The sequence below is a fragment of the Manacus candei genome, unplaced genomic scaffold, assembly GCF_025592945.1.
Source record: "Manacus candei isolate 608988 ecotype Guabito, Panama unplaced genomic scaffold, ASM2559294v1 h1tg000071l, whole genome shotgun sequence".
NCBI classification, from domain to species: domain Eukaryota; kingdom Metazoa; phylum Chordata; class Aves; order Passeriformes; family Pipridae; genus Manacus; species Manacus candei.
In genome coordinates this window covers 5,838,619-5,863,487 of record NW_026138119.1, presented here as the reverse complement: position 1 = coordinate 5,863,487, position 24,869 = coordinate 5,838,619, and the positions used below count along the sequence as shown (strand labels likewise).

The following is a 24,869-nucleotide window of genomic DNA, read 5'->3' as shown; positions in this document are numbered from 1 at the left end:
GTCCTCGTTCCTTCCCGCCGCCACACGGGCCCTCGGCCGCGCGTTTCCCCTGAGGGCGGGCGGAGGCGGCGGCACCACCTCAGCCGGGGGCGGGAGCGGCGGCTGCCCCGGGGCCGTGTGGGCAAGGGCGGGTCCCGCTCCCGGGCTCCCGTTCCCGCTCCCCAGGGCCGCCCGCCGGCGGCTCCCCCGGGCCCGCCCCGCGAGAGGGCGCTGGCGGCGGCCCCGGGACCGCCGAGTTTGAAAAGTGCCGGTCCGGGCGGTCCGGGAGGAGCAATGGCGGCAATGGCGACCCCGCGGGTGAGCGCTGAGGGCTCGGGGGCGGTGGCGGGGTGAACCCCGCCTCGGGAGAGGGGGTTCTCCGCGACCTTCGGGGTGCCTGTGCCCTTCAGGGGTCCTTCTATCCATCCTCCCTGCCGGGGAAGAACCGCGCCCCGCTCCGCCCTTTGGGGGTCCCTCCATCCATCGCCCCTCAGAGGGGGCTGTACCGAGGGGCTTCCCGCCCCGGGGAGATGGGAGAGGGTGTGGGAAGCAAGTGGGATCCCCTGGAAACGTCCCTCTTCGCCTCAGGGAAATGGTGTTCGGACCAAGTCGGTGCCCGCTGAGGGGAACTCGGCGTCGGGGAGGTGTGGGAGGGCGAGGCAGCAGCTGGGGCTGGCGCGGGGCCGGGAGGGCAGCCGGGCTCCGTGCTGGGAAAACAATCGTGTCTGGAACGAGCTCCCCGGAGAGGGGGAGATGCCCTGCCCTCCGCCCTTGAGGAGAAAGCTTCAAGCCTAATCTGGGAAAGAAGGGACGGAGACACAGACACAAAGAGCGCTGGCTGCCGCCCCACCGGGTGCTCCCCATCCCGGTGCCTCCTGCGCTCGCTGCTTCCCAGCCTCGCCCTTGGAGTTGGGGAAGCTCCGGGCAGGACCACAAGTGCCTTTTTTCCGGAGTTAGCAGTGGCTTTTTCTCGTAAGCAGAGAATCTGACTGGAGGCTGCTGGATGCAGGGCTCATCCCTACGGCACAAAGTTGCCGCGAAAGATGGGATTTGAGATGTGCTGGAAACATGTGTGGACTGCAGGGAGGATGGCATGGTAGCTTATTAAATCAAATTATAAATCAGTTTCTGTGATAGTGGTGAAAGTGTAAGGGCCAGGTCTGCTCTGGGCTTTGTGCAGGTGAAACTTGTTTCCAAGCTTCACCATGGGTATAGATGGGATGGGATGGGATGGGAAGGGATCTTACTGGCTGCAATCCAGGGGATTATGTGTAACTCTGATAATGATGAAATTTTTGCTATGAGGAAGTAGACTGGACACTTGGGTAAGACACGAGCCTGGCGTAAGCCCTGGGCGAGCTCTGGCAGCCTCACTGCAAGTGCCAAAAGCGAGCTAATTTCAGCTTCTTTGGGTATTTCTCTACAAGCTGTAAATACGTTTCAGGATTGTGTTGGAGATTGACCCCACCAAAATTCATGAGCCAGAATACAAAAGCAAATGCAAATTCACCTTTCCCATCCTCTTCAATAATGGAATATTTAATCTTCCTGGTGCAAACAATGTCGGTGTTATGGCACTTCCTCATACACAGAGGGGAAGAAGGATCCAGTAAAACATATCATGTTTACAATCTATATATATTTAGAAAGTCAGCATGGTGCATTAACTGATATTCAGATTAGCTTTTGGCAGAGAGTGATGTGGAAGAAAAATTAAGAACTGCCCAACTATACCTGTTCTCTGAATCAATACCCAGGTCTCCATATCAAGCACCTTTGCTCTGAGTGGATCCAGGGGAGATTTGCTTACACCCATTTGCATAGTTTGGATAGAAGATAAGTCTTTGTGCTTTTATTAATTATTTAAATGAGAATTGCAACCAACAAACTCCTTTTAGTCACTTGCAACAGAGTGGATAAAGACCTTTTTGATTTTCCAACTTAGAGCTGGTAAAGGTTGCCTGTGACTCAGGAACTCCATGATTCAAGTTCTTCCTCACAAAACTTTGGATGTTTTTCAAAGCTCTGGCTTAGTTCCTGGCTTTACTAATTGGGCGAGAACTTCCTGGAATCAGGATGTTAATCTGAACCTTTTTGTTTTGTTACCAATCTGAACAACTCCTATTTTGGCTATTGTGGCCCAAACTTGGGTTTAGGCCAACTTTTAAAATAGTTTTTTTCCCTTTTGCTTTTTGCTATTAGACTGAAATTGTAGCAAAAACCGATTGGGGGTGTTTGGTTGGGTCTTTGATTAAAGGATTGTTTCTGGCCTAGGTTTTGGATGCACAGCACACTCTCAAAGTGCAATATTGTACAGGAGTAACGCAAACCCGATGTGGTTTGTTGTTGGAAATGTGGTCAACCTATTACAGGGTGTGAAAGCAAGTCAGGATTCCTGAGTACTGTCTTTAGTCACTGATGTGCTGTGTGACATTAACTCAGTTACTGTAGTGGGGCTTGACCATTTCTTTTGCATTTGAGCAATGAATATGAGCCATTACTGTGAAGTTATTAATGTATTCATTGCTTTGAATCCCTTAAAGCCTCTCTACCTGTTGAAGGGAGAAGCACAAGCTCTTGCTTGGATCTCTTCTGGTGTTAAGTGGCATCCTCAGGGATGCTTTACAGTTCCTGTCTGAGTCCAGTGTTTTTTTGGGCAGTGAGATAAAACCTCTGCTCTGCCCAAACGGGGCATGTCCAGAGTGTGTGACAGAGCAGTTCTGTCCAGAGCTGTTCCTGAGCCACATTTCACTAGAACAAGTGCTGTTGGAAATGATGTAAAGCAACATAACAAGTGTGAATGCTACTAATGCAACCTATAATAATAATAATGTTTGGAGTGGCCTTTAGAGAATAGAGATTGAGACACCACTCTGCTCACCTTTTTAGGTACAGCAGACAGTCAAACTTATTCTTTTGCTTGTTCATTTGTAGAAACAGCTGTAGAGTTTACATTTTTCTTCTTTAAGGCTAATAGCTGAGAGTTAACACATGCTTATGTGATTTCTAAAAGCTCTATCAAATTATCTGAGATTTGTCTTTGAGCAGTCAGCATCAAGGCATAATCAGATAAAAATATGTATCTGCAACATCATACTGGTAAAAATTAATGTTGATCAGAACAAGAGCAAATGTTGGCTGGGCTTTGATACTTGAAGAACAAAGACATGAGTAGACATTAAATAACAAGGAGACAAGTAAGATGAAGGCTTTACTCTGTTATGGTTTAAAACCAAATTAAGGGCATGTTAAGGTCAAAGTTGTGTTCTGTCCTCTGTAATTGAAATGTAGGCCTTGAAAATTTGATGAAAAGATTGTCTTCAGAATTTCTGAATGAAACAAAGGAGCGGAATCTTATGAGGGTGTTGCTGTGCCGTAAAAATGGTTGGAGTGTGTTCTCTCTGAAATCCTCTTGCCCAACACTCTTTGGCTGCAGGGCAGCTGCCTCTTGCAGCTGGACAATGGTGTGAACTTAATGGATCCAAGTTTCCAGCAGAAACTGGAGGGTGAGAAGGAGCTGCTTCGCAGGGCAATCCAGAAAGAGCTGAAGATTAAAGAGGGAGCAGAAAATCTGCGCAAAGCGACGACGGACAGAAAGAACCTTGTTCATATCGAGCACGTGCTGAAATCTTCCAACCGGAAACTGGAGCAGCTGCACTGGGAACTGCAGGAGCTCAATGCAAGGATTGTAATAACAGACAAAGAGGAGAGTAAGACAGGTAGGTCTTGGGGCATGACTGACAGGAAAATTGTCCCATAGTGCTTCAATGGTTATAGATATGGAATTGATACAAGAGAAGATGACTAATGGTATTGATTGTGTTGTTTGTGCAGATGGATCTGCATCTCCAGATCCTTGTCTCTGGGAAAGAAACCCAGACCCCATGGCAAGGAAGGTTGAAGCTCTGAAAAAGCAGCTGCATGTTGAAATGAAAGTGAAACAAGGAGCTGAGAACATGATCCAAATGTATTCAACATCCAAGGTAAGCAGGAATAATCAGCCATATTGGAACATGGATTCCTGGATCAGAATTCATATTTGAAGTCTGTACAGAAATCTCTCTCTGATAATTGGTGTGGGAGAAAAATGCATTTGCAAAGCTTGCCTGCTGAATCCTAGCTCTGTGTTTTTGGTCTCAGCAGAGTGACAACACATCATGTTACTGCACATTAGGGTGGAATAAGAGGCACATTTAGTCACTGACTTGAGGAAAGAGTTAACAAAGCATTGGAACTGTACACTGATTTGGTGTGATGTTTGGATATCACTGGGTTGTTATAAAGCACAGCAAGTGGCATCTCTTTATGTGAGAAAAGTTTTCAGAAATTTACTGGGTTCACATTCATCCCACTTTTTAAGTTTGGCGTAATCATATTTAAAAACCAAAGGATAACTTAAAAAATTTAAAATCCAAGCTTATTAGGAAGGTTAATTCAGTAAGACCAGCAGTGTGGAGGGTTGTGATATTTTTATTTGTTCAAAGCCTCTGCTCCCAGAGCACCGTAGGTGCCATTAGCCAGGGAACAACAGGTCTCAATGACTGCAGGGTTTGGTATTAACTGGACGTGTCCTTGACCTGTCCTCTCCTTCTGCAAATGGAGATTGTGATCTCAGTCCTTGACCCTCAGCGGTGCCTGCTTTACATAACCACTCCTGTATTCCATCCCAGGGTCCTTTGTGACCCTTCTTGCAAGTGCCACCTCACCTTCATGAGTCAGCACATCGTTGTAACCCATTTTTCATGATCACGGGTCTCTCTCTGCGTCTGCTTTCCCTTGGCAGGAGCGGAAGCTCCTGGCAACAGCTCAGCAGATGCTTCAGGACAGCAAGACCAAGATTGAGATAATCCGCATGCACATTGTGAAAGTGTCTCAGGCAGCAGGAGGGATGGAAGAGGCCGTGGATCCAGCAGGTAAAATGCTGATACAGCCCAGAGCAGATGCAGCCAAAGCTGTAAGAGCCACAGTGCTCAGTGGATTTTCATCCTTGCCATGTTCTATCTGGCCAGTGAGGATGGGGAGCACCATCAGTGCCTTGGAGCTGCGTATTGAGGAGCTGAGGCACCACCTGCGCATCGAAGCTGCTGTTGCTGAGGGGGCAAAAAATGTGCTGAAGATCCTCGGGGGGAGTCGGGTCCAGGATCGCAAGTTCCTGGCTGAGGTGAGTGGGTGTTGCTCAGGCCTTCTTGGGTGGTTCCATGCCTCCACATTAGTGATTTAGCATGAATGGAGGTAACCAAGTTACTAATTTAGGAAGTTCCTGTCTCTCTGTGAGGATGGACTGGTTGGGGTCACTTTCCCTTTTAGGGATAGCATTCCTTCCTTTGGTGAAATTTCTCAGGAACATCAAAAGCGACATTGATGGGGTGCTCAAGATCTATGGGAAAATATTTCATCTTGTTCCTTTATTAGCAAGATGTTGTCTTGTTGTGTTATTTTGAAGCTTACTTGAGTTCATAAAGGATTAACAGTACTTTGACTGGGGCTGTACATTGAGAATTCCTGCCTGTTTTCTGTTCCACTTCCCACTGGTAGGCTCAGGGTCGTTTGCAAGAGTCCTCTCAGAAGATTGACCTGCTGCGCTTGTCCTTGGAACGGCAGCTCAGTGAGCTTTCTCCTGATCACCCCAAGAGAGCACTCATCAAACAGGAACTGGTGAACACCTCGTCCCTGGGAGCCCGGCATGGCAGCATCCAACCCACCCCGGTCATCAAACCCACAGCCCTCACAGGTACAGGAATCCTGCATGGCCTGTTGCTGTGAGAGGGGAAAAACGAGTTGTATTTCTTTCTGTTGTTGTAATGCCTCTTGTTATATGGACATTGGATTTTCTAGGAATTGGACTTATGTCTTCTAGGCCAGGAGAGCTTTCTGATCACGTGGATTTGCAGTCTATTAATCTGGAGTCAATTTGATCTATTAACCAAGAAATCATGAATCTGAGAAATTCTTGTTGAGGACAGGCTGACTAGAATCACTTCATCTTTTACATAATAATGCTCCTTACTCTCCTAAAATTCCTCAGGAACACTGGAAGTGAGACTGATGGGGTGTCAGGATCTGTTGGAAAACGTTCCAGGACGTTCCCGAATGACTAGTTCTTCTCCCATCTGTGGCAGCCCAAGTGATTTGAGGTCCCTTTCCCGGACACGGGTTGGCCTGGGCATCCATGGCCGTGGTGTTGCAGGGAAGTACCTGCGGAGTGAAGAGCCATGTAGTGAGTATGGAGTTCACTGTTGACCTCTGAGGGGCACATGGGAGCAAGGAGGTTTCTCATCGTGGTGCTGGCTTAGCCTGGTATGAGTGTTGTTATAAAACACCTGATTTCTGCAAAACTAATAGAGAATGTATTGCATCACACCTGGTTCCAGAACTGTCCTAGAAATTACATTTGGTTGGGATGTTCACCTTCAGCGTGAGAGGTTTTCTTTGGTAAAAGGTTACAGTCCATGTTTTCTCCTTTGTCCAGATGAGGTCCTTGCTGTGCTCAAAGTGGACAACAAAGTGGTTGGCCAAACAAACTGGGGACCAGTTAATAACCAGGCATGGGACCAGAGCTTTGTCATTGAGCTGGACCGGGTGAGTCTGCCCCAGATTCCTGTGCTGTGTTTGTTTTCCCATTTCTCCTTACCTGATTTGCTTGTTTAACTTCGTTTCCACTCGATTCAACTCTCTATTGCTGCTGTCCCCATGTCCTTTGATGTGCCACTTATCTCAGCCTTCCCCTGAAGGCAGAACATCTCTGCCAGACATTCAGCCTGAGCAGCATCTGTTGTCCTTCTCTGCTTATCTGAGAAGTTTTATTTCATCTTATCAGCAAAGTGGCTCTCAGGGATTTCTAAATGGGGAGCCAAGACAGCAACCTCCAAGATGGTCTGTAGCTAAGAAGATCTGAAAACATGAAAAGCAGAGAAGAGGGGGACTAAAGAAATTTTTTCTGTGTACTCTTTTTCATAGATTTTTTTTTCTTTTGCAACGGCGTGCGTGTGCCATTTCCAGAGCGTGGGGCAGGATGTAACTCTTGTGCTTTTGTTTGTTTTTCTACCCCATCTCGCCAGTCTCGTGAGCTAGAAATTGCAGTTTATTGGAGGGACTGGAGAGAGCTCTGTGCAGTGAAGTTTTTACGTTTGGATGATTTTCTGGATAACGAACGTCACGGGATGTGCCTCTCGCTCGAGCCCCAGGGGATGCTTTTTGCAGAGGTATAAATGTAAGCTTTGTTTCTTTTTCAGAGAACTCTGTCTGGTTAGGGTGCCTGCCCTGAAAGCAGTTGTTCAACCCAGAGTACAAGGAACGGAAGGAGCAGTAATCCAGAAGGGTAGAATGACTCCTGAAATCCCTTTGCACCAATATCCCACATAAGAATAAGGAACAACACAATATAATAGATGTACAGATGCCATAGCCTGGAGTGACTCTTCAGCTGCTCCACTGTAATTATGTGTGTGTGTCCTGTGAAATCCATTGGTTTTTATTTGCTTTCATTATGAATCATCAGTGACACTTTAATTAAGCATATAGCTTAATGGTCAGGATTGAATCACAGACTGTAGAATCAGAGATCCAAATTCCCTCTGGCTATGCTTATTTTATCATCTTTCTGAGGCTAATAATATCTTAAAGTACCATCAGTGAAGAGATCAGCTAGATAATCCCTTAAAAGCCACTGTGCTTTCTCCTTTGTGTTGTGATGGAAGTTCCTGTGGTTGTCTTTCCAAAGTAGGATCTGGACCTCATGTACCAAAATTTGTCTTGTCTCCCTGCCTTCTTGATTTCTTGTGGTTGTTTTGTGGTGGTTGGTTTTGTTATTTTTGGTTTTTACTTCTGTGCCACGAACTACTGTGCTTGTTACCCTACAAATGGATGTGTTCTTTATGCATGGCTTTACAAACTGGAGAAATTTTCTTTGGGTTAGGAATTAGTCTTAATTCTAGGAGTTTTCTACATTCCCAGTAGCAGAGAATTTTGACAGCTAAACCCACAGTTGAAGTAAGAGCTGTTTAGAGACTAAAACCAGAATAGCACAATCTGGAGTCTGTAGAAGTGGCTCCTAACTTACCAAACAGATAGGAATGGAGAACTTGACGAGGAAACAGGCATGTGGGAAAGTTTGGGTTTACAGTTTGAACGAAGAATCCTGACAAATCCCTGTGGCTTCCCTGACAGGTGATGTTCTGCAATCCTGTCATTGAGAGGAAGCCAAAACTGCAGCGACAGAAGCGCATTTTCCCCAAGCAGAAAGGTGAGGGGCTGGACAGCCGAGTGCTCACTGTCTGGGGCACAAGGGTGAGGGCAGGGGTTTCCCATTCCATCTGTGAGACATTAAAATGCCTGCTCATTACTGTGTAGGTGGAAGTTTGTTCAGTCAGTAAGTGCAGGCAGCCTGGCTGCAGCACAGTCTGTGATGTGACATTGTCACGGTGTTGCTATTCACAGTTAACATTGGCAGGAAGATATAACTGCTGGTTGTTTAACAGACTTCTTAGCTCTGGGGCATAAGAAGGATGTGGACCTCTTGGAGCAAAGGCCACAAAGGTGCTCAGAGGGCTGGAGCACCTCTGGTCTGGAGGCAGACTGAGACTTGGGGCTGCTCAGCCTGGAGAAGAAAAGACTCCGGGGAGACCTTAGAGCCCTTCTCAGTGCCTAAAAAGGGGCTCCAAGAGAGCTGGAGAGGGACTTTGGACAAGGGCCTGGAGTGACTGGACAAGGGGAAATGGCTTCCCACTGCCAGAGGACAAGGTTAGATGAAATCTTAGGAAGAAATTCTTCCCTGTGAGGGTGGTGAGGTTGTCCAGAGAAGCTGTGGCTGCCCCATCCCTGGAAGTGTCCAAGACCAGGTTGGATGGGGCTTGGAGCAACCTGGGCTAGTGGAAGGTGTCTGTGCCCATGGCAGGGGATGTTGGAATTAGATGATTTTTAAGGTCCCTTCCAACACAAACCATTCTGAGATTCTGTGGTAAGATCCAGGACTGAAACTGCACTAATTTAACCAGCAATGCTGTTACTGATGAGCAGATTTTGGAAGGTTTTCTGGAAAATTCTGAATTATAGAAGAGTGGCATGAACAGGCTAATGACTGTCTGTCAAGTCTTTAAAGCTGGCATCTCAGATTCATGAGATTTATGGACTGCAATAACTTACATACTTCCTTTTTTCTCTGCAAATTCTTCCTTGAGAGGCTGAATAACATAAAACTTTACATACTGAGATTTTGTGGCAGTGAGGATAAATGAGATTTTATATTCTTCAGAAAGCAGTAAAGATAATGAAACATCCCCATTGTTTAACTCTTTTTAAGACATTTTCAAAAACTTTCTGTTAACAGGCTGCATGATTAAACAGGCTGCAGTGTTGAAATACAAGAAAATCTGACTTAAAAGAGTATAAATTTTTAACATTATGCAAGTTCATCTTGAGGATTGTTATGATATTGTATGGAGTTGAACTTAGGTGAAATATTAGATGTGTTTCATCATCATTATTAAACTTTCTTCCCTGAGAAATGCCCATTTTCCCAGGGCTACGTTTTTGGATAACTCATTTGGGTGAAAACTATAATTACTTGAGACTGTATGTGTTACAGGAGACTGTATGTGTTGTCATCTCACTGGTGTTTTGACTCTGACTCCTCCAGGGAAGGAATTTCTCCGAGCTCCTCAGATGAACATGAATGTTGCTGCCTGGGGTCGCCTGATGATGAGTTTCCTCCCTCCCTGCAGCTCCATCAGCACTCTGAGTCCCCCACTCCATGATCCCACTCAGACAGACTTTTCTCCAGTTTCCCCACAAAGTCCTACAGATTCAGTGTCCAAACTGAGTGGGTAAGTCATGTTCTGAGTGTTGCTGGATGACACTCTGGAATGGGGGATAGATATTAAAATTCTGCTACATCTTACTAAGGTGGAAGAAGACCCTGATGAGAAAAATGTGTCTGTCTGCACAAAAAGATGTAAAATTTCTGTGCTGTAAAGGAAAGAAAATTCCACTCATTAAATGTCTTCACCAGTACAGTAACTGATCTAGGCAAGGTCACCATGTGGTTGTTGTGATAAAAATGCACATGTACTCCAACCACTGGCATAGTGTAGCACTCAGAAAGGACATAGCTGAGCTTTTAAATGTGCTGTAGAAGAAAGTTCCCCCAAAATAAATTTTTTAATTGTTGGAGTTAATTTTTAGAGAATCAGTCATTCTCTGAAGAGATTATTCCCACTGACACACAAGACCTAGAAAAGAAAAATACTTGAGTCAACTACTGTGTTAGTACTAAAAATCAAGATTTCCTATAAATTCTTGATCATACTTATTTCTGCAGACCTGTGTTTCCTTGGTTTTATAGTGTCAGAAAGCCAGTGTTGGAATGTGAGTCTAACCAACTTTTAATTAATTTAGAAGACTTTGTTGATACTTCGTAGAGTTTTGGTGTGAATCAGGGAATCCTGTTGTTCAGTGATTTGGAGTGAACTAACACAGCAAAAGTGACAGAAAGGTGCCTGTGTACAATACTCATCCCTAAGGCAGAGTCTCCTTCAATTCTGTCTCACAAATGCAGTGACTTCCCTGTGTCTAAGCTCACCTTTGCTGATGAAGCACCACCCAAGCCTCCACGCCTTTTCCTGATGGCCAACTCCAAGGAATCAGCACCATCTCCTGCAGATTCCCCGGTAATCACATGGGCTAATTGGGAAGCTTGTCTTGGTTGGTTGGTGTCCTTTCAAAACCTGATCCTTCTTATTTGTTTGTTACTGCAGAAATTCACTGTACTTTAGGCAAACACCTCCTCATTAGCTGTCTGATCTCCATGGATTCAGAATCCTGGGTGCTGTTTTGGCATGGAGTCTTCACAAAGAGTTGCACATCTCTTTCTTTCTCTTTTCTTTCCCCTTTTTAAAAAAATTATAATTTGCTTTTCTTAGAGAAGCAAAATGGAGGTAGGTCAGCACTGGGAGTCCAGGGCAAGAGTACAGAAGAGATGGCTGCCCAGAGAAAGCAGGAAAGGAGGGCCAGCAGGCTTTTAGGAGCAGATGAAGTTCTTTGTCATTAAAATAATGGGCAAAGCCAAGAGCAGCTCTGCTTTTGTGACAGGAAGGAGCAGGAAAATTGCTTTGAGTAGTAAAATGGTTAATGACCTGTGTTCTACCACATCTTACCCTTTCTCATTTGGCTTGGTGATAGAGGGAACTACAGTCTTTGATCATTGTGACTCTTTTGACGTGACAGGCCTTTTTTCTAGGAAGGAAACGTTCTACCCTAGACTTTTAGAAGTGTTTATTTTAAAGGGTTTGACCCTATAAAAAATATTGTATGTGGGAATAGCTTTATGTGCCCACAGACAATCTGTTTTCATGCTGCTTCTCCCTGAGCAGAGGTGATGACCAACTGCAAGAACTTGGCTATGGTTATGCTGGACCTTGACAGAGGAGAAAATTTGGTTGTGGGTGTTCAGGTCAGATTCCAGAGGATGACCCACTGTATTTTTCTTTCTCTTCCTAGTGCCTGAAGAGGCTACATGTTGAGGAGAAGTCCTGCAGTTCTGCTGTAACAGGATTTCCAATCCCAACGTCTCCAAGGTAACTGTGGACAGCACGGGCTGCCTTAGGTCACGGGTTAAAGAGTCACTGGGCTGAAATTTTTTAGCATGCAGTCTAAAATTCTGCTCAAGGTGTGCTTTGATTTCTTAGCACCAGATTCTTAGTTCTGAGTGAGGACAATACCATGAAAGCTCTTCATTCCACTCACTGGAGGAGTATGGAGTGTCTGTTGCCTTTTAAAGATGATCCTGGACTAAAGCATTTAGGTTTTTATTTAAAAAAAAAAAAATTCTTTCCTAGCAATTCTGTAGCCTGAGTTTCCTTATAGCTGACATTACATTTAAAGCATCTCTTTATTCAGCTACTTTTTTCCAGCAACATGTTATGTCTGTTGTCTCAGTGTGTTTTATTTCCAATTCCTGTTTGAGAACTTCCTTTCTCCTTATGCCCTTGTCCTGCCAGCACTGTGGACATGTTCATGTCTGATTACCACAGTTGATGCTGAGCCTGCTGAAAGGAGCGTAGGAGAAATTGAATTTTACCACCCCAAGGATGTGGGGGTGGAGGGGAACTAATCCTGTTATAGGAAGTGACAGAGAGAGCAGCCTTGGAGAGTCAGGATTGTTCCTCTTGTTGCCAGTACAGATGGAAGTGCTCCCTGCCACTGGGAGCATTTCCCTCACTTTAAGATTCCTATTTCCTATTTTCAGTGGCAGAACAGCAGCAGCCCTTAGCTGTCAGGATTTCAGCTTAGGTGAGGAGTGGTTGGCACAGCTGTTTGCTTTCCCTTTTGCTAAAGAGAGTTCCTTCCCCTAACACAAACACACACTCCTTTGTTATCTGCTTGTGCATCTCTTGGGGATTGTCTCAGCAACTCTTCTGTTTGTCTGCAGGAAAAGGACAGTTCAGCTGGAGGATTTTCACTGCATCGCTATGCTGGGCCGTGGCCACTTTGGGAAGGTAGTACAGAAGGACACTGGAGCAGGGCAGTGGGGCTGTGGTTGTGAAGATGGGGCTCTGCTTTGGGGTCTGAATAGAGACATTGCAGTACAGGAGAGATTTGTAGCAATGCAGATGCAGAACAAACCCAGCCCAGCCACACAAGCAGCTGAAAATGGTTGTTAACAGTCAAAGCTCCTGAAGATTTGTGGCTTCAAAGCCTGGAGAAAACCATCCTGGGAGTGCTAAATCATTTCATAAAGCACACCATTGCCATCCCTTTCATTATTATGAGGATCAGTTGTGGAATAGCTCCATTCCCAAAATCTGTGTGCTTGCTTGCTGTGAGAGCTCGTGAAGCACTGGGCCAGCTGTGAGAACATAACTTACACTGACATCCTTCTGCACTGCTGCAGCTCAAGGAGCAGAGCTCTGTTTTTGGAGTTCCTTGAGCTGGGTTTTGAGAATGACTGTCTGGAATTGATGGAAATAGTTTGTGTCAATGGGAGTTGAAGAGATTTGTTTGAAGTACAGCTTTTCTGTTGTTTTTCAGGTACTGCTGGCCCAATACAAGGCAACTGGGAAGCTGTATGCCATCAAAGCCTTGAAGAAAAAAGACATTATCAGGAGAGATGAAATTGATAGGTGAGCTTTGTTTGGAGATGGTACTATTGCCAGAGGCTGAGTTAACACACCTGTAATGAAGTGTTAGTATGATGTGTTCTGGCCATGGTACTGTTAAGGTTAAATGTGACCTTAAGTCTTGGATAACTAAAATCAGGAATAAAGAAACTTATAATGGGGTCTAACTTTTGTGAGAATGACACCTGAAGAACCCTCTAAAAGTCAAGGTTTGCAAGTGTATAAGAGAAATATTTGCATTGGCCCTCACTTTTTATTTCTCTAACTTAAGATGTAATGATTTTCTCCTTCATCCTGTCTTGGTCAAAACAGTCTTTTCTGCCAAGTTGTAACGTTGATGTTTTTGTCCTTTGAATCCTGGCAGCTTGAACTGTGAGAAGAGAATATTTGAAGTGGTCAATTCTTCTGATCACCCATTCCTTGTGAACATGTTTGCATGTTTCCAGACACCTCACCATGCCTGTTTTGTGATGGAATACACTCCAGGTGGGGATCTGATGATGCGCATACACGAGGATGTCTTTCCAGAGCATATGGCACAGTGAGTTAGAATTAGTCAGCTCTCCAGGCACTATAAATTTTTAACTCGAATCTCATATATATTTCCTGATAACTGTTTCTGTCTTCTAGGTTTTATACAGCCTGTGTAGTCCTGGGACTCCAGTTCTTGCATGAGAAGAAAATTGTTTATAGGTAATGCAGCAGAACTCAAGTATAAGTTTGGCAACTTGGAAGTTGGTTTCTCCTGTAGCTGTGTCTGGAGCTCACTGTTTTGCTGGGGTTTCTAATCTTTCTGTCTGTCTTTATTTCCTCCACTGCCTGTTGCTATCAGCATGTTCATCGTGCTCACAGTAAAGAAAGTCACCTAGAAGCAGTTCATCTGGCATGTTGCAGGTGATTAATCCTCTGTGACATGTCAATACATTCTGGGGGGCACCTGTAAGTTACTGCTTTCCTTTTTTCTTGGTAGTCAAGTAATTTGTCATGCTGTTGTGGGAGCCCTGTTCCACATGACTTAGCCCCACTCAGCTCGAAGCTGCTTTGTGAGCCTTTTGTTTAGAGGAAAATATCAATAAATTAAGGGGAATCTTCCAAATAATACATGATTTAAACCAAATGTAGACTTTACTCAGTTTAGTTTTTATTCTGTTTATTAACACTACCTTCTACCTCTTGCAAAAAAATATGTTGGATGGCATTCCTGAGACTTCAGCCACTGTTTTCTTAAATCTCCTTTGCCTGCAGGGACCTGAAACTGGATAATCTCCTTTTAGATGCTGAAGGATTTGTGAAGATTGCAGATTTTGGATTGTGTAAGGAAGGTGAGGGACTGGAGAAGCTGAAATGGAGCCATGAGGATTAGTTTAGGATCTGGGCTGTAGTAAGTGGATGTGTGTAACTTGTATTAACTCCCATTTTAAAAATTAAAAGAAAAACAAAAAAACCCAACAAACCAAACAACAAAAAACCTCACCTATCTGGCCATGATGAACTTGGGAAGAGTACTTTGTCCTTTAATCTTCAGGAAACCCGTGAAGGCTTTTAAAATGTGCTTGTTTGTTCAAGGAGCCAGAATATAGGATACTATAAAATGTGTCCATGAGTAAATGAGCAATGGAGTCTGCAGGAGGTTTTCTTGGTTTTGCTGTTTATTTAAGCACTGTCTGTATATTTGTTATTTGGAGCTGTTGGGGGCCTCAGGTTTCCCATTTCCTCACTGGCATTTACAAGCCTTAGTGGGAACTCTCGCCCAGGTAACAACATCAGGTGACAAACTACAGCTCTCAGAGGCAAGGCTGCCTGTGATCCATTCAGTTATGTGTGCTGGATTTTACAAGTGTCCTTTTCCAACAGGAATAGGTTTTGGAGACCGGACAAACACCTTCTGTGGCACCCCTGAATTCCTGGCTCCGGAAGTCCTGACGGACATCTCGTACACACGGGCAGTGGACTGGTGGGGACTGGGTGTGCTCATTTATGAGATGCTTGTTGGTGAGGTAAGGCCACCTTTCCTCAGGGGATCTCACTAACCAGGCTCGGGGACCAGACCACTTCAGAGAAAATTTGCTAAATGTAGCCAGTTATTTATTATTACTTCAGTTACATTTTTCTCATTCCTTGTACTTGCCAAATGTTAATTAATCCAACAGCTCCCTGCTGTTCTCATCCCTATTTAATAGTGAGGAGTGGGTGGTATTTGTATTAAATAATAGAATGTCCCCATTGCAGTCACCATTCCCTGGAGATGACGAGGAGGAAGTCTTTGACAGCATAGTCAATGATGAAGTCCGGTATCCACGATTCCTTTCAGCTGAGGCACTTTCTATAATCCGGAAGGTAATGGGCTTGGTGGGTCTCTGGGAGCCTGAGGAATTGTGAGTGGATCCAGAGGGACTCAATTAGGACTGGATACATCTGTGTGTGTAATCTGGAGCTGCCTACACAGACTAAGGAAACATTTAACATTTACACGTATTTTTCCTTTCCATCTCTTTACATAAATGCAGTCCTTCTGTGTAAGGATGACTAAGCAGGCTGCTTACTGTTCCTGCTAAGTCTGACATGGAGAAGTGTTGATTCAAGGGCAGGAGTGTCAGAGCCATTCAGTGGAGATGGCTGGACTCAGGGTTTGAATGTGACCCTGTAGTCACAGGTGCACAATTAAGCTGAGATGCTTCACGCAGTTTATAGCAGGTATCTTATTGCTGTTGGCAAGTTGTTTACAAGGAACTAGGTCTGAGCTATTCCTGGCAGATGACCTTGGTGCAAAGTGAAAATGAGAAGATACTGAGGGCTCAGTCCATCCCCTTTCTTTTGTTTTTCTCTCTGGAACATTATTTCTGTCCATCCTTGTTCCCGCTGTTTAATTTTGAACCGATATTTCTGCAGCTGCTTCGGAAATGTCCAGAGCGTAGACTGGGAGCAGGGGAGAAAGATGCAGAAGAGATTAAAATCCAGCCCTTTTTTAAGGTAGGAACTCGCTTTATTTCCCTCCCCATCATTTTTTGTGTCTGAGCTGAGAGTGATTTGCTCTCTGTTGGTGTTGAGGCATATTTCCATTAGTGAGATCTTAGTGATAGTTTCTGTTGCACCTCATTGCTCCATTCAGGACTATGTGTTTTAATTCACAGTTGAAATGACATCCCATGTGTTTTCTGGGATCTGTAAGCTGCCAGAGCCCCTTTGTTATTTCTGATTGTGCTGCTTCTATGTACAAATACAACCAACTTTAGAGACATCAATAAATACTCCTTTTTAAATGAAGCTGCAGCATCAAAGATGCTGTGTAGTGATGGCAGTGATTGCCAGTCAGTCTATTTGATGGCAGCTGCATTTGTCAATCTGGCTTGTTCCCTTCTCTTACAGGGAATTGATTGGGATGCCTTGCTTGCCAGGAGACTGAAGCCCCCCTTTGTGCCCACGTTGAGAGATCCAACAGACATCAGCAACTTTGATGAAGAGTTCACCTCCCAGAAGCCAATCCTCACTCCCCCCGAGAGGGTTGCTCTCCTCACCCACAAGGAGCAGACTGTCTTCAAGAACTTTGACTTTGTTTCCAGACACCTTTTAGATGTGTGACTCCTGTGCCATACAAAACATGAAGAGATTGTTACCACCTTGAGAGGACTTGGCATGGGCAGTGGAAAAGTCAACAGGATCCCTAGTACAGGTAGTGCTGCCCTGCAAGCTGAGTTAATGTGCTGTGGGTTTCCCAGCCTCATTTGTTGGAGGGATCCTGGATGTCAGTTATCTTTAAGGAATAATTAATGTTTGACTGGATGTATCTTCTGCTGTCACTGAATATAGATGGAAATTTGGAATTTAAGCTGGACTCAAATCATCTCTTCAGCCCAGGTTACTCTTTGAAAAAAGCCTAAGTAAGTAGTGTGGCTTTTTAAAGTTGTAGAGTAGCAGGGGAGTGGCCTCTTCTCACCTATTTTCTAGAGAAGAGATGCAGCATTTCCTCCTGGTAATGATTTTATGCCATTTCCCACTCATAAATATGTGTATGCCAGACAAGGAGTGGATTTTAACATAACCAAGACAATGATTGTTTGATAACGATCCAAGTGATTTATCTTAAGGAAAATTAATCTCTTTCTACTTCTTTAAGGATGCCAAATATTAGCCATTGTTTTTAATGATATAAAACCCCACAGCTTTGCACGTTTTTCCTTTTTTTTGAAAATAAAGATATCTTTCCTTATATTAAATGTTCAGCTTTTCATCTCCTTTGTGTTCGCTGAATGTTTTAGATTAGGGCTAACCACAGTCTGCTCAACAGGCAGGATTTTATTTTGCTCTGTAAATGTCAATAGTAATATTTTTTTTCTTCCTTCTCACTCAGGTTGTCTGTGTACATATTGCATGGTGTCATCAGCTGGCACATACCAATGACTGCAGTCAGGTTGTCTCTCCACACAGTTTATCAATGTGTATATCCTGCATCTTTTTTGGGGACAGCTAAGTAATGACTGTTAACACTGGAAAAACACCAAGTCAAAGACTATTTCATTTGCCTGGTAAAATACCTTGTAATTATACTTAATAAGATACATTTTCATCTCTTAAATCCATGTTACCTTGTTGGGCTAAAAGGGAAGGTTGAAGCATCACACTGATGCAAACAGGGACAGAGTCATTGCTCTTTCAGTTTTTCTTTGCCAGATGTAGACAGGAGGGGGACTAAGGCAGCTGAGCTGATCTGGAGATAAGGATCTAGAGAATTGGCCTTGTTAAACCAGGACTGGTCCAAATGCTTCAGAATTCAACACAGTAAGAGCTGTGTTTGTGCAAAACACACTGAACCTGGATTTCCTATTTTCAGAGCCAAGTATAAGTGCTGCTGAAAATTCCCTCCTACAAAGGTCCTTTCAACCTCCTGCTCAGACTGACAGGACACTGGCTCCTTTGGAGCAGGATACACGTTTTCCTTGCTGCTGTTTGAGTGGTAACAGTTGGCTGTTGGCCCCTGTGGTGTGTTTTGTGGCTTTTCTTAAGGTCAAGGCCACTGTGAAGTGGGAAGTAGCACAGTGGATTGTTAGCACAGGTGAAATGTAGAACTTGGGTTCAAAGAGAGAGGCATAAAGAATTAAAAAACGCGTATTTAATATTTTATTTTATAATTTAGAGTAAAAAAAAAAGGAAAATTATCATCCCAGTGCTTTTTAAAAGTAATTACCAAAGAGAGCAAAACTGTGCTTTGAGCTGTAGTACCTGCTGACAAATTTCTACTTGACTGACACCTTAAGAACCAGAAAAGGTGATCCAGACTTCAGCAGGCACCACAGTGACACCAACAAACTACAGAATCCATTCTGGATGCTACTACAGTGTCACAAAACCAACCCTTAGTGTTTTTATATCCCTCATAAGAGCTTCTACCCTGAACAAACCAGGCTGGGAACTGATCACAAACTCTGGACTTGGTCTAAAAAGGAATCTTCTGCTGGTTTTGAACTGCTTTTGGACTGTCATGCTGTGTTAGTGACTACACTGTTCTTTCATGAGTGTTCATTAACTTTAAACCCTGAGTGCATCCTCCTGGCTTGCCAGATGTGCTCCTGAGCTGGTGTCAGTTCCTGAGCCAAGGCAATTAAGGCACAAAATAATTTTAACTAACATTTTGTTGTGGTGTTTTTTGGTGTTTGGTTGTGGTTTTTTGGTTTTTTTTGTTTTTTTTTTTTTTAACAGAAAAGGGTCAGGACTAAAATTGACACCACAGCCTTCTCTGTTTTTAAAGCTGAAGTTGGCCATCCCAAACTTCCTTTTAATATCCCATGGAAAATTGAAGTATGACCTTTTATTTCAATGGAAAACAAGTACACTTGCTGCTGTCCTGGAAGCTGTCAGCACTCCTCGTCTCATCCACCAGGACCTGGCAGCTTTCCCCTTGCACTGAAATTGTATTCTTTTATTAAAATCTCACTAGTATGTTGAGGTAGTAGTAGTTTTACCAATAACTCAGTAGCCAAGCATAAATTTTTCTATCCAGAGAAAAGTGGATGGTATTATTCTTTGCTGACTTGGTTCAAAATAGCCTGTGAATTGGTAACAGCAGCATCAACTTAAAAAGCTGTGAGGAAGCTGCTCAGGGCATCACAAAGTACAGGCTAATTATCTCATAAGCTGAATTGGGTGTCTTACAGCTGTTTCTCATGCACATTAACAGTGTTAAGCCTCAAAGCTTTGTGGAAAGCATTAACTTGAGGCATGTGGATGAAATGAAATTTGCTTTTGACTGTCTAAATATTTACTCAAGTATTTGTTTCATGCCCAGTACTACTGACAAAAGGCACTGTAGTTCTCACAGTCAGAACTAGGCTGAAGAAAGGCCACAGGAATTATATTGAACCTGGCTGGTTTTGTCTGTAATTGCTGCTTTTTCCTAGCAGCAAAAGGAAAGGGAGACCTCAGGGAAGAGAATTCTTCAGGAGATGTGGATGCAATTAAGAAAAGGAAGTAAATTTAGAGAGATACCTTTGCTCAGACCAGAAATCAGCTCTGCTGGCCTTGGCCTTCCCAGAACCAGTGTCTCATCTTTAACAGTGTTATCTGTATATAAAAAATAACCCTGGCTATTCCTGAAATGTACTTTGCAGGACGAGCAGGTTGTGGAGCAGGTTGCACAGTCCGTGATGTGTTAAAGTTCAGTGCAAGGAAGCAGCAGCAATTGCATGAGCAAAGCTCTGCCCAGCAGCCTGCAGGTGTGTTGGTACTCCTGGGACTAGACAGGCTCACTGTTCCTGTGGAAATAGATTTGCTCCCATGCAGTGAGGTGGCGTGAGCAGAAGAATCTCCAGAGGTTGAGGATTATCCCCTGGTCAAAGGGATTCTCCAGCTCGGAGTGGCGCAGGTAGGAGATGCGGTGGTGGGACATGAACTCCCAGGTTGTGGTGTTGCACGAGATGAGGTACAGGTGGGAAACAAGCAGCAGCAGGACCACAGTGGTGAATATGACTATCAGGAGGAAGGAGAGCAGGAGGAAAATGTTGTACTTCAGCCATTCCCAGGACTGTTGAAAGTAGAGGCCTGACCTTTCAATTCAAAGAGAAATAAATCTGCAGTTAAAGGAGCAGAATAAGTTCCATAAACCTGATGGCACATTTAAGTTTGATTCATAACTAGTGAGCTGCTGATAATCCTTTACTACACAGAGTTAATATACTGTAAAGTCCTGAGAGACTGCACCTTTAGGGATTGGAATCTAAGAAGTTCAGAAATGCTGGTTCCTCTGACAGCTGAGAGACAATCGCCTTGAGTTAACTCCTCTCCTGAACAGCTGGAACCCTGATGGAGTTTCCAGCACTTGGATTTGTAAACAAAGATCAGTAACTGAAGCAAAATGAACAATGAAACCTAAATTATCAGATTCTGCTCAAGATTAGGGGGCTCCAGGATGCAAAAGACAGTGAAGATCCAAAGCCAATCCAGTGTTCTACACCAGCCCTTCCATGGGCCTCGAGGAGCACCACAACTTTCGGCCATCTCAGGGGTCCAAATGCCACCTCCTGCCCTTACCAAGCAACGTGGCCTCCCCACAGCAGAACCACCAGCTGCACAGTCAGGTAGGCTATGAAGAGGGGGTGGTTCCTTTCTCCCACACAGTTCTCAATCCAGGGGCAGTGGTGGTCGTAGCGCCGCACGCAGTGCTGGCACAGCTGGCAGTGCCTGGCTCTCATGGGCTGCTGCAAAACAGAGACAATCAATCAGAAAAAGAAAAAAACTCACTGGCAGTAGTCACTGCAGTAGTGCTGTCCCACTCCCTGCTTGGTAGAACAGAACATCATGCAAAACTCTTCCTCCACAGCAGTCCTGTCCCTAAAGCACTCCAGGGTGAGACAACAGCACATCAGCATTGCTAAGAACAGCTCAAAGGGGTTGTGATTCCCCTGCTACAGACCCGAATGGGTGAGATTCAAACTAAGTGACTCTCCCACATTATTTCTACCTACACATCTTTATTATCTACATATTTATAGGAAGTCCAGTGTGCCACGGAGGGAGACAGAGCCAATGAGTCCATTCAGGAAAGCACGGGCAGACTATTGAGGTGAGAAACTAGGACCACTGCTGTTGAATAGAGTGGGCAGGGATGGGATGTTTTTAAGGGATGCACAGAGGGGGTAAGTGTCTGCTTCTGTCAGTACAAGACACTTGCACAGGAAAGCAGCTCAAATACCAGGAACAGAAAAGATGAAAGACCTGACCGAGAAAAGCAGTGATTCCTAAGATTTGTGCCCTGAAGCATAAAAATGCTTTGCCAGCTTTTCCTCCTGCAATAAGCTCACTTCTCCTGGTAGATATTCTTTAGGAATTTATGGAAGCTGGGATAATGCTTAATTTTATTAAACCGATAAGGATCACTCTGAAAACAGGCCTCTCTAGGCTTTAGGCAAACTGTTTTAAGAGCTAATTAAATTGCTCTAATTTCTCCTTCATGCTGTCTTTTACCATCCAGGCCAATGTTCTGTTGTTTTAAGGCCTCCAAACAAGCTCTCAGTGATGATCAGTTCACACAGGGCCTTCAACTGCCCTTCTGACTATCAAGGTATGTTCAAAATAACCTTCTCGACACTGGTTGACATGGCAGTAAGAATGCAGAATACAATTTTTCCATGGCAAAAGAAGATCCTTGTTTCTACAAGCCAGCAGGGACTTCCAGCCTTGGAAAACTGGCCTTTGTGCCAGTGTCCATCACTGCTACATGTGTAGCTACACAATCTGGCCTCCTCTGAGCAGCACCGATGGAGCAGAAAAACACCAACAGCAGCAGCTGAACTTTCAGATCACTCATCCCACCCTGTTCCAGCATGTTCTGGATGCCCACCTTCACCAGGCAGTAACCACAGCGCCGCAGCTTCACATCACCCACAGCCTGGGGGATCACCAGGACCTGTCCTTCAGCCTCCCCTGCCTGCAAAAAAGAGACAGAGGAAGGTTTGTGTGGTGCTGTCTTGGCATGACTGAGCTGCCTTACTGCATCTTTTTACTTAGCAGTTACACAGTGCTGGTTATCTCTATCATTAGGAAAGTTAAACAAAATAATTCCTTGGAATTCCTAGAGACGCTGCAGTTGTGGTACAGCGAGAGAGAAGGGGCTCCTGTAACCACGCAAAGAATGTTTGCATAGAGGCAGAAATAACTCTGGACAAGACACACTTTGGGACAAAAACAAGATTTCATTTCCAAACACAATAATGATGTCTTTTCAGTATAAGCAGTGCTACTTATTCATCCACAGCCACACTCACATTAAGGATGGAGGACCAAGACTGATCATGCTTTTGTCCTGCACAGTCTGGCAGGCAGTGAACCTCAGGCAGACTATCAGTTACTGGAACTTTGCATCTCCATTTATCTCACTGTAACTTGTTTGTGTGCATGTCCTCTGAGAGAGCAACAAATCCATAAACAGTTCAATAAACAGGGCTGCAGAGAGCACTGTCTGCCAAGCCTGCCCTTCAATTTAGGTTTTTGTGCACTCGTACCACTTAAGCAGCAGTTAGAATAAAATAGGTCATGTACACATTCTATAGGGCACTGCAGCCTCTGCTGGAAGAGAGGACTTGGGCTCAAATGGCACAGTCACTTACAAGGTCAGTGTGGTGTGAAAGGCACATTTAAAGTCTGAACCCTTTTGCTGTTGTTACAGAATACGAATGTGAGGCAGTCTGGTCTCATCTCCGATGGGCTGTGCATGTTTCCTTCATGCCAGCACAACAGAAACTATTTCACGCTGTTCTTATCTTGCAGAGCGGAAAAAGAAGAGAAGCCTATGGACTTCACCACTGTTCATTTATGAAGGGATTTACCTTTGCTTCCTCTTCAGGCTTAACAAAACCCGGATCCATGAGAGACACTTTGAAGTACAGCAGGACGGAGCACAGAACCAGCAGGACGAAGATGAGCGGCTGCAGCAGCTCCCCGCGCTCCTCTTGCTCGCGCAGATCTGAAAGGTACCCAAAAAAGAGAGAGAGCGGCAGCTCCTTGTGAAGCGTCCGGGATGTTTCCCTCTGGCCTTAGCAAAGGGATCCCGCACCTACGGGGAGAAACGGGGCGGGGTGAGCGGGGAGAGGCTGAGAAGGGGCTCCCCACACCCTCCCCTGCCCTGGGGGCACCCCCGGGCCGTGCCGAGGGCAGGGCCCGCACAGCCCCGCACCGATCCCCCGGTGCCCCCGGGGCGGAGCGGCCCCGGCCCGGCCCCGCCTCACCCGTGCGGTGCAGGAGGAGCCCGAGCGTCAGGGCCGCGCTCAGGGCCGTGTGTGCCGCCCGCACCCAGCGCCCGCCGGGCCCCATGGAGGCACCGCGGCGGCCCCGGGGCTCCGCCGGCCCGGAAGGGACCGGGCGGGGCCGGAGGGGACACGGGCGGGGCCGGAGGGGACACGGGCAGCGCCCCGAGGCGGGGCCAGGGCGGCCTGTGCCGGCCCGGCGGGCGGGGGCTCCGCGGGGCGCGGGACTCACTTCTCTCGCGGGCTCCGCTGCCCTGTAGAACCGGGCTCTCTTTCCTCCCCACCACTCCCGATTTTTCCCGCTGCAGCCCGCGGGCCTCCTCCCCCCCACACCGCCCGGGTTGTGCCCAGCGAGCCGGCCCAGCGCCCCGGGGTCTGTCCCCGAGGAAGGTGTTGGACTGTGGGGAGCGCAGGACTGGGCACAGTGCTCGGCACCTCCGATACACCAGGGCGGACACTGCTGGGTGTGCAGAGTGATGGAAGGGTCTGGGAGCCATGGAAGGGTCTGGCAGAGATGGGTCAGGCAGTCGGTGCCGTTCGAAGGCTGCTCGAGGCGGTGCCTGAGGTGCCGCACTGCCTTACCTCCAGTCTTGCCAATGTGGTTATTCCATGGGTTCATTTCCATCCCCCGGGAAGAGGCACAGAGGCCGTGCCTGGCTGGATGCGGTTACAGGACCCCATGAACAAAACGGAGCCTGGAGAATGCCCGACATAACTTGAGGAGGGATGTGATCTGGCCGGGGATGTCTGCACTGAAGAGGCTCCTGTCTGAGCGAGGGCATTGGATGGCCCGCAGAGCGAAGCAGGTGTGTTTAGAGAATGGCCCTTCTCAGCTGAAACAGGCATCTAAAAGCAGTTGAATTGCACCCCAGATGTCTCTTGCTAACAATAAAAAAGCTAAGGTGACTATAGCTTAGATGTACGTATTTACACTTGGAGTGTCTGTCAGTTTAGGGGAGATGAATCTCATCACAGGCCTGTAATAGTTCCAAAATCAGTGTTTTCTCTTTACACTATTTTCAGTTTTAACACAGATAAATCTTGCTGCTTTTGTTACCTTCCTTCTCAGTGAAAATTTGAAAAGAAAAATCCTATTCTTTCTAAATTTACCCTCCAGCACATTAAAAGTACCTGATTCCTTGATATCGTTTGCCCATAAATTCATTATTTTGGTCTCTAAGTCAGTGGCCACCTGCTGATTCCAGGAAAGCACCTGGCTGTGTGGGTCACTTAAATGGTTTACCTGAGACAGCTGGGTTGAAATGTTAATAAAAATTGTAGACAAAATTTTCAATAATCATTCAACCCCTTTTGCTTTAATTTTTTTTTTTATTCTAGGTAAATGCAAAACTTACAGCTATCCTCCCTCAGACACCTCACAGACTGTACTGGTGCTTGAAAAAAAGGTGGGTAGTGTCTTTCCTTCCTTGCAGAGAGGTGTAAATTTTAAAGCTTAATAATGTCAATCTGAGTAGTAACAACATTATCCACTTGAAAGTAGAAACATTTTGATGTTCTAGAATAATCTGTCCTAAGGAGTGTATTC

At 45.4% G+C, this 24,869-nt stretch overlaps 2 protein-coding genes and 1 long non-coding RNA gene across 4 annotated transcripts; 2 read left to right on the top strand and 1 right to left on the bottom strand.

Annotated features, from left to right (window-relative positions):
• The first annotated feature begins 42 nt into the window (after positions 1-42).
• Positions 43-17,458, top strand: PKN3 (protein kinase N3). Its single transcript, XM_051807414.1, has 22 exons — positions 43-297; positions 3,416-3,698; positions 3,814-3,962; positions 4,763-4,892; positions 4,989-5,140; positions 5,515-5,710; positions 6,005-6,196; positions 6,449-6,558; positions 7,038-7,181; positions 8,146-8,221; positions 9,614-9,800; positions 10,532-10,643; positions 11,473-11,549; positions 12,404-12,470; positions 13,003-13,094; positions 13,456-13,632; positions 13,722-13,784; positions 14,337-14,413; positions 14,946-15,088; positions 15,321-15,428; positions 15,981-16,061; positions 16,458-17,458. Exons 1-22 carry the CDS (start codon positions 274-276, stop codon positions 16,668-16,670), a joined length of 2,853 nt encoding a protein of 950 aa, XP_051663374.1. The 5' UTR covers positions 43-273; the 3' UTR covers positions 16,671-17,458.
• A 734-nt stretch (positions 17,459-18,192) lies between these two features.
• On the bottom strand, positions 18,193-23,435 carry ZDHHC12 (zinc finger DHHC-type palmitoyltransferase 12). Of its 2 annotated transcripts, none has more exons than XM_051807417.1 (5): positions 23,306-23,435; positions 22,907-23,043; positions 21,922-22,008; positions 20,613-20,779; positions 18,193-20,128 (listed from the first exon to the last, which is right to left on the bottom strand). In XM_051807417.1, exons 1-5 carry the CDS (start codon positions 23,388-23,390, stop codon positions 19,819-19,821), a joined length of 786 nt encoding a protein of 261 aa, XP_051663377.1. In that variant the 5' UTR covers positions 23,391-23,435; the 3' UTR covers positions 18,193-19,818. The 2 variants fall into 2 exon arrangements, with proteins under 2 accessions (XP_051663377.1, XP_051663378.1); XM_051807418.1 differs by having other exon boundaries at positions 20,613-20,776.
• Positions 22,972-24,806, top strand: LOC127479914 (uncharacterized). Its single transcript, XR_007907717.1, has 3 exons — positions 22,972-23,050; positions 23,960-24,129; positions 24,662-24,806. It is a non-coding gene; the product is annotated as an uncharacterized LOC127479914 (long non-coding RNA).
• The last annotated feature ends 63 nt before the right edge of the window (positions 24,807-24,869 follow it).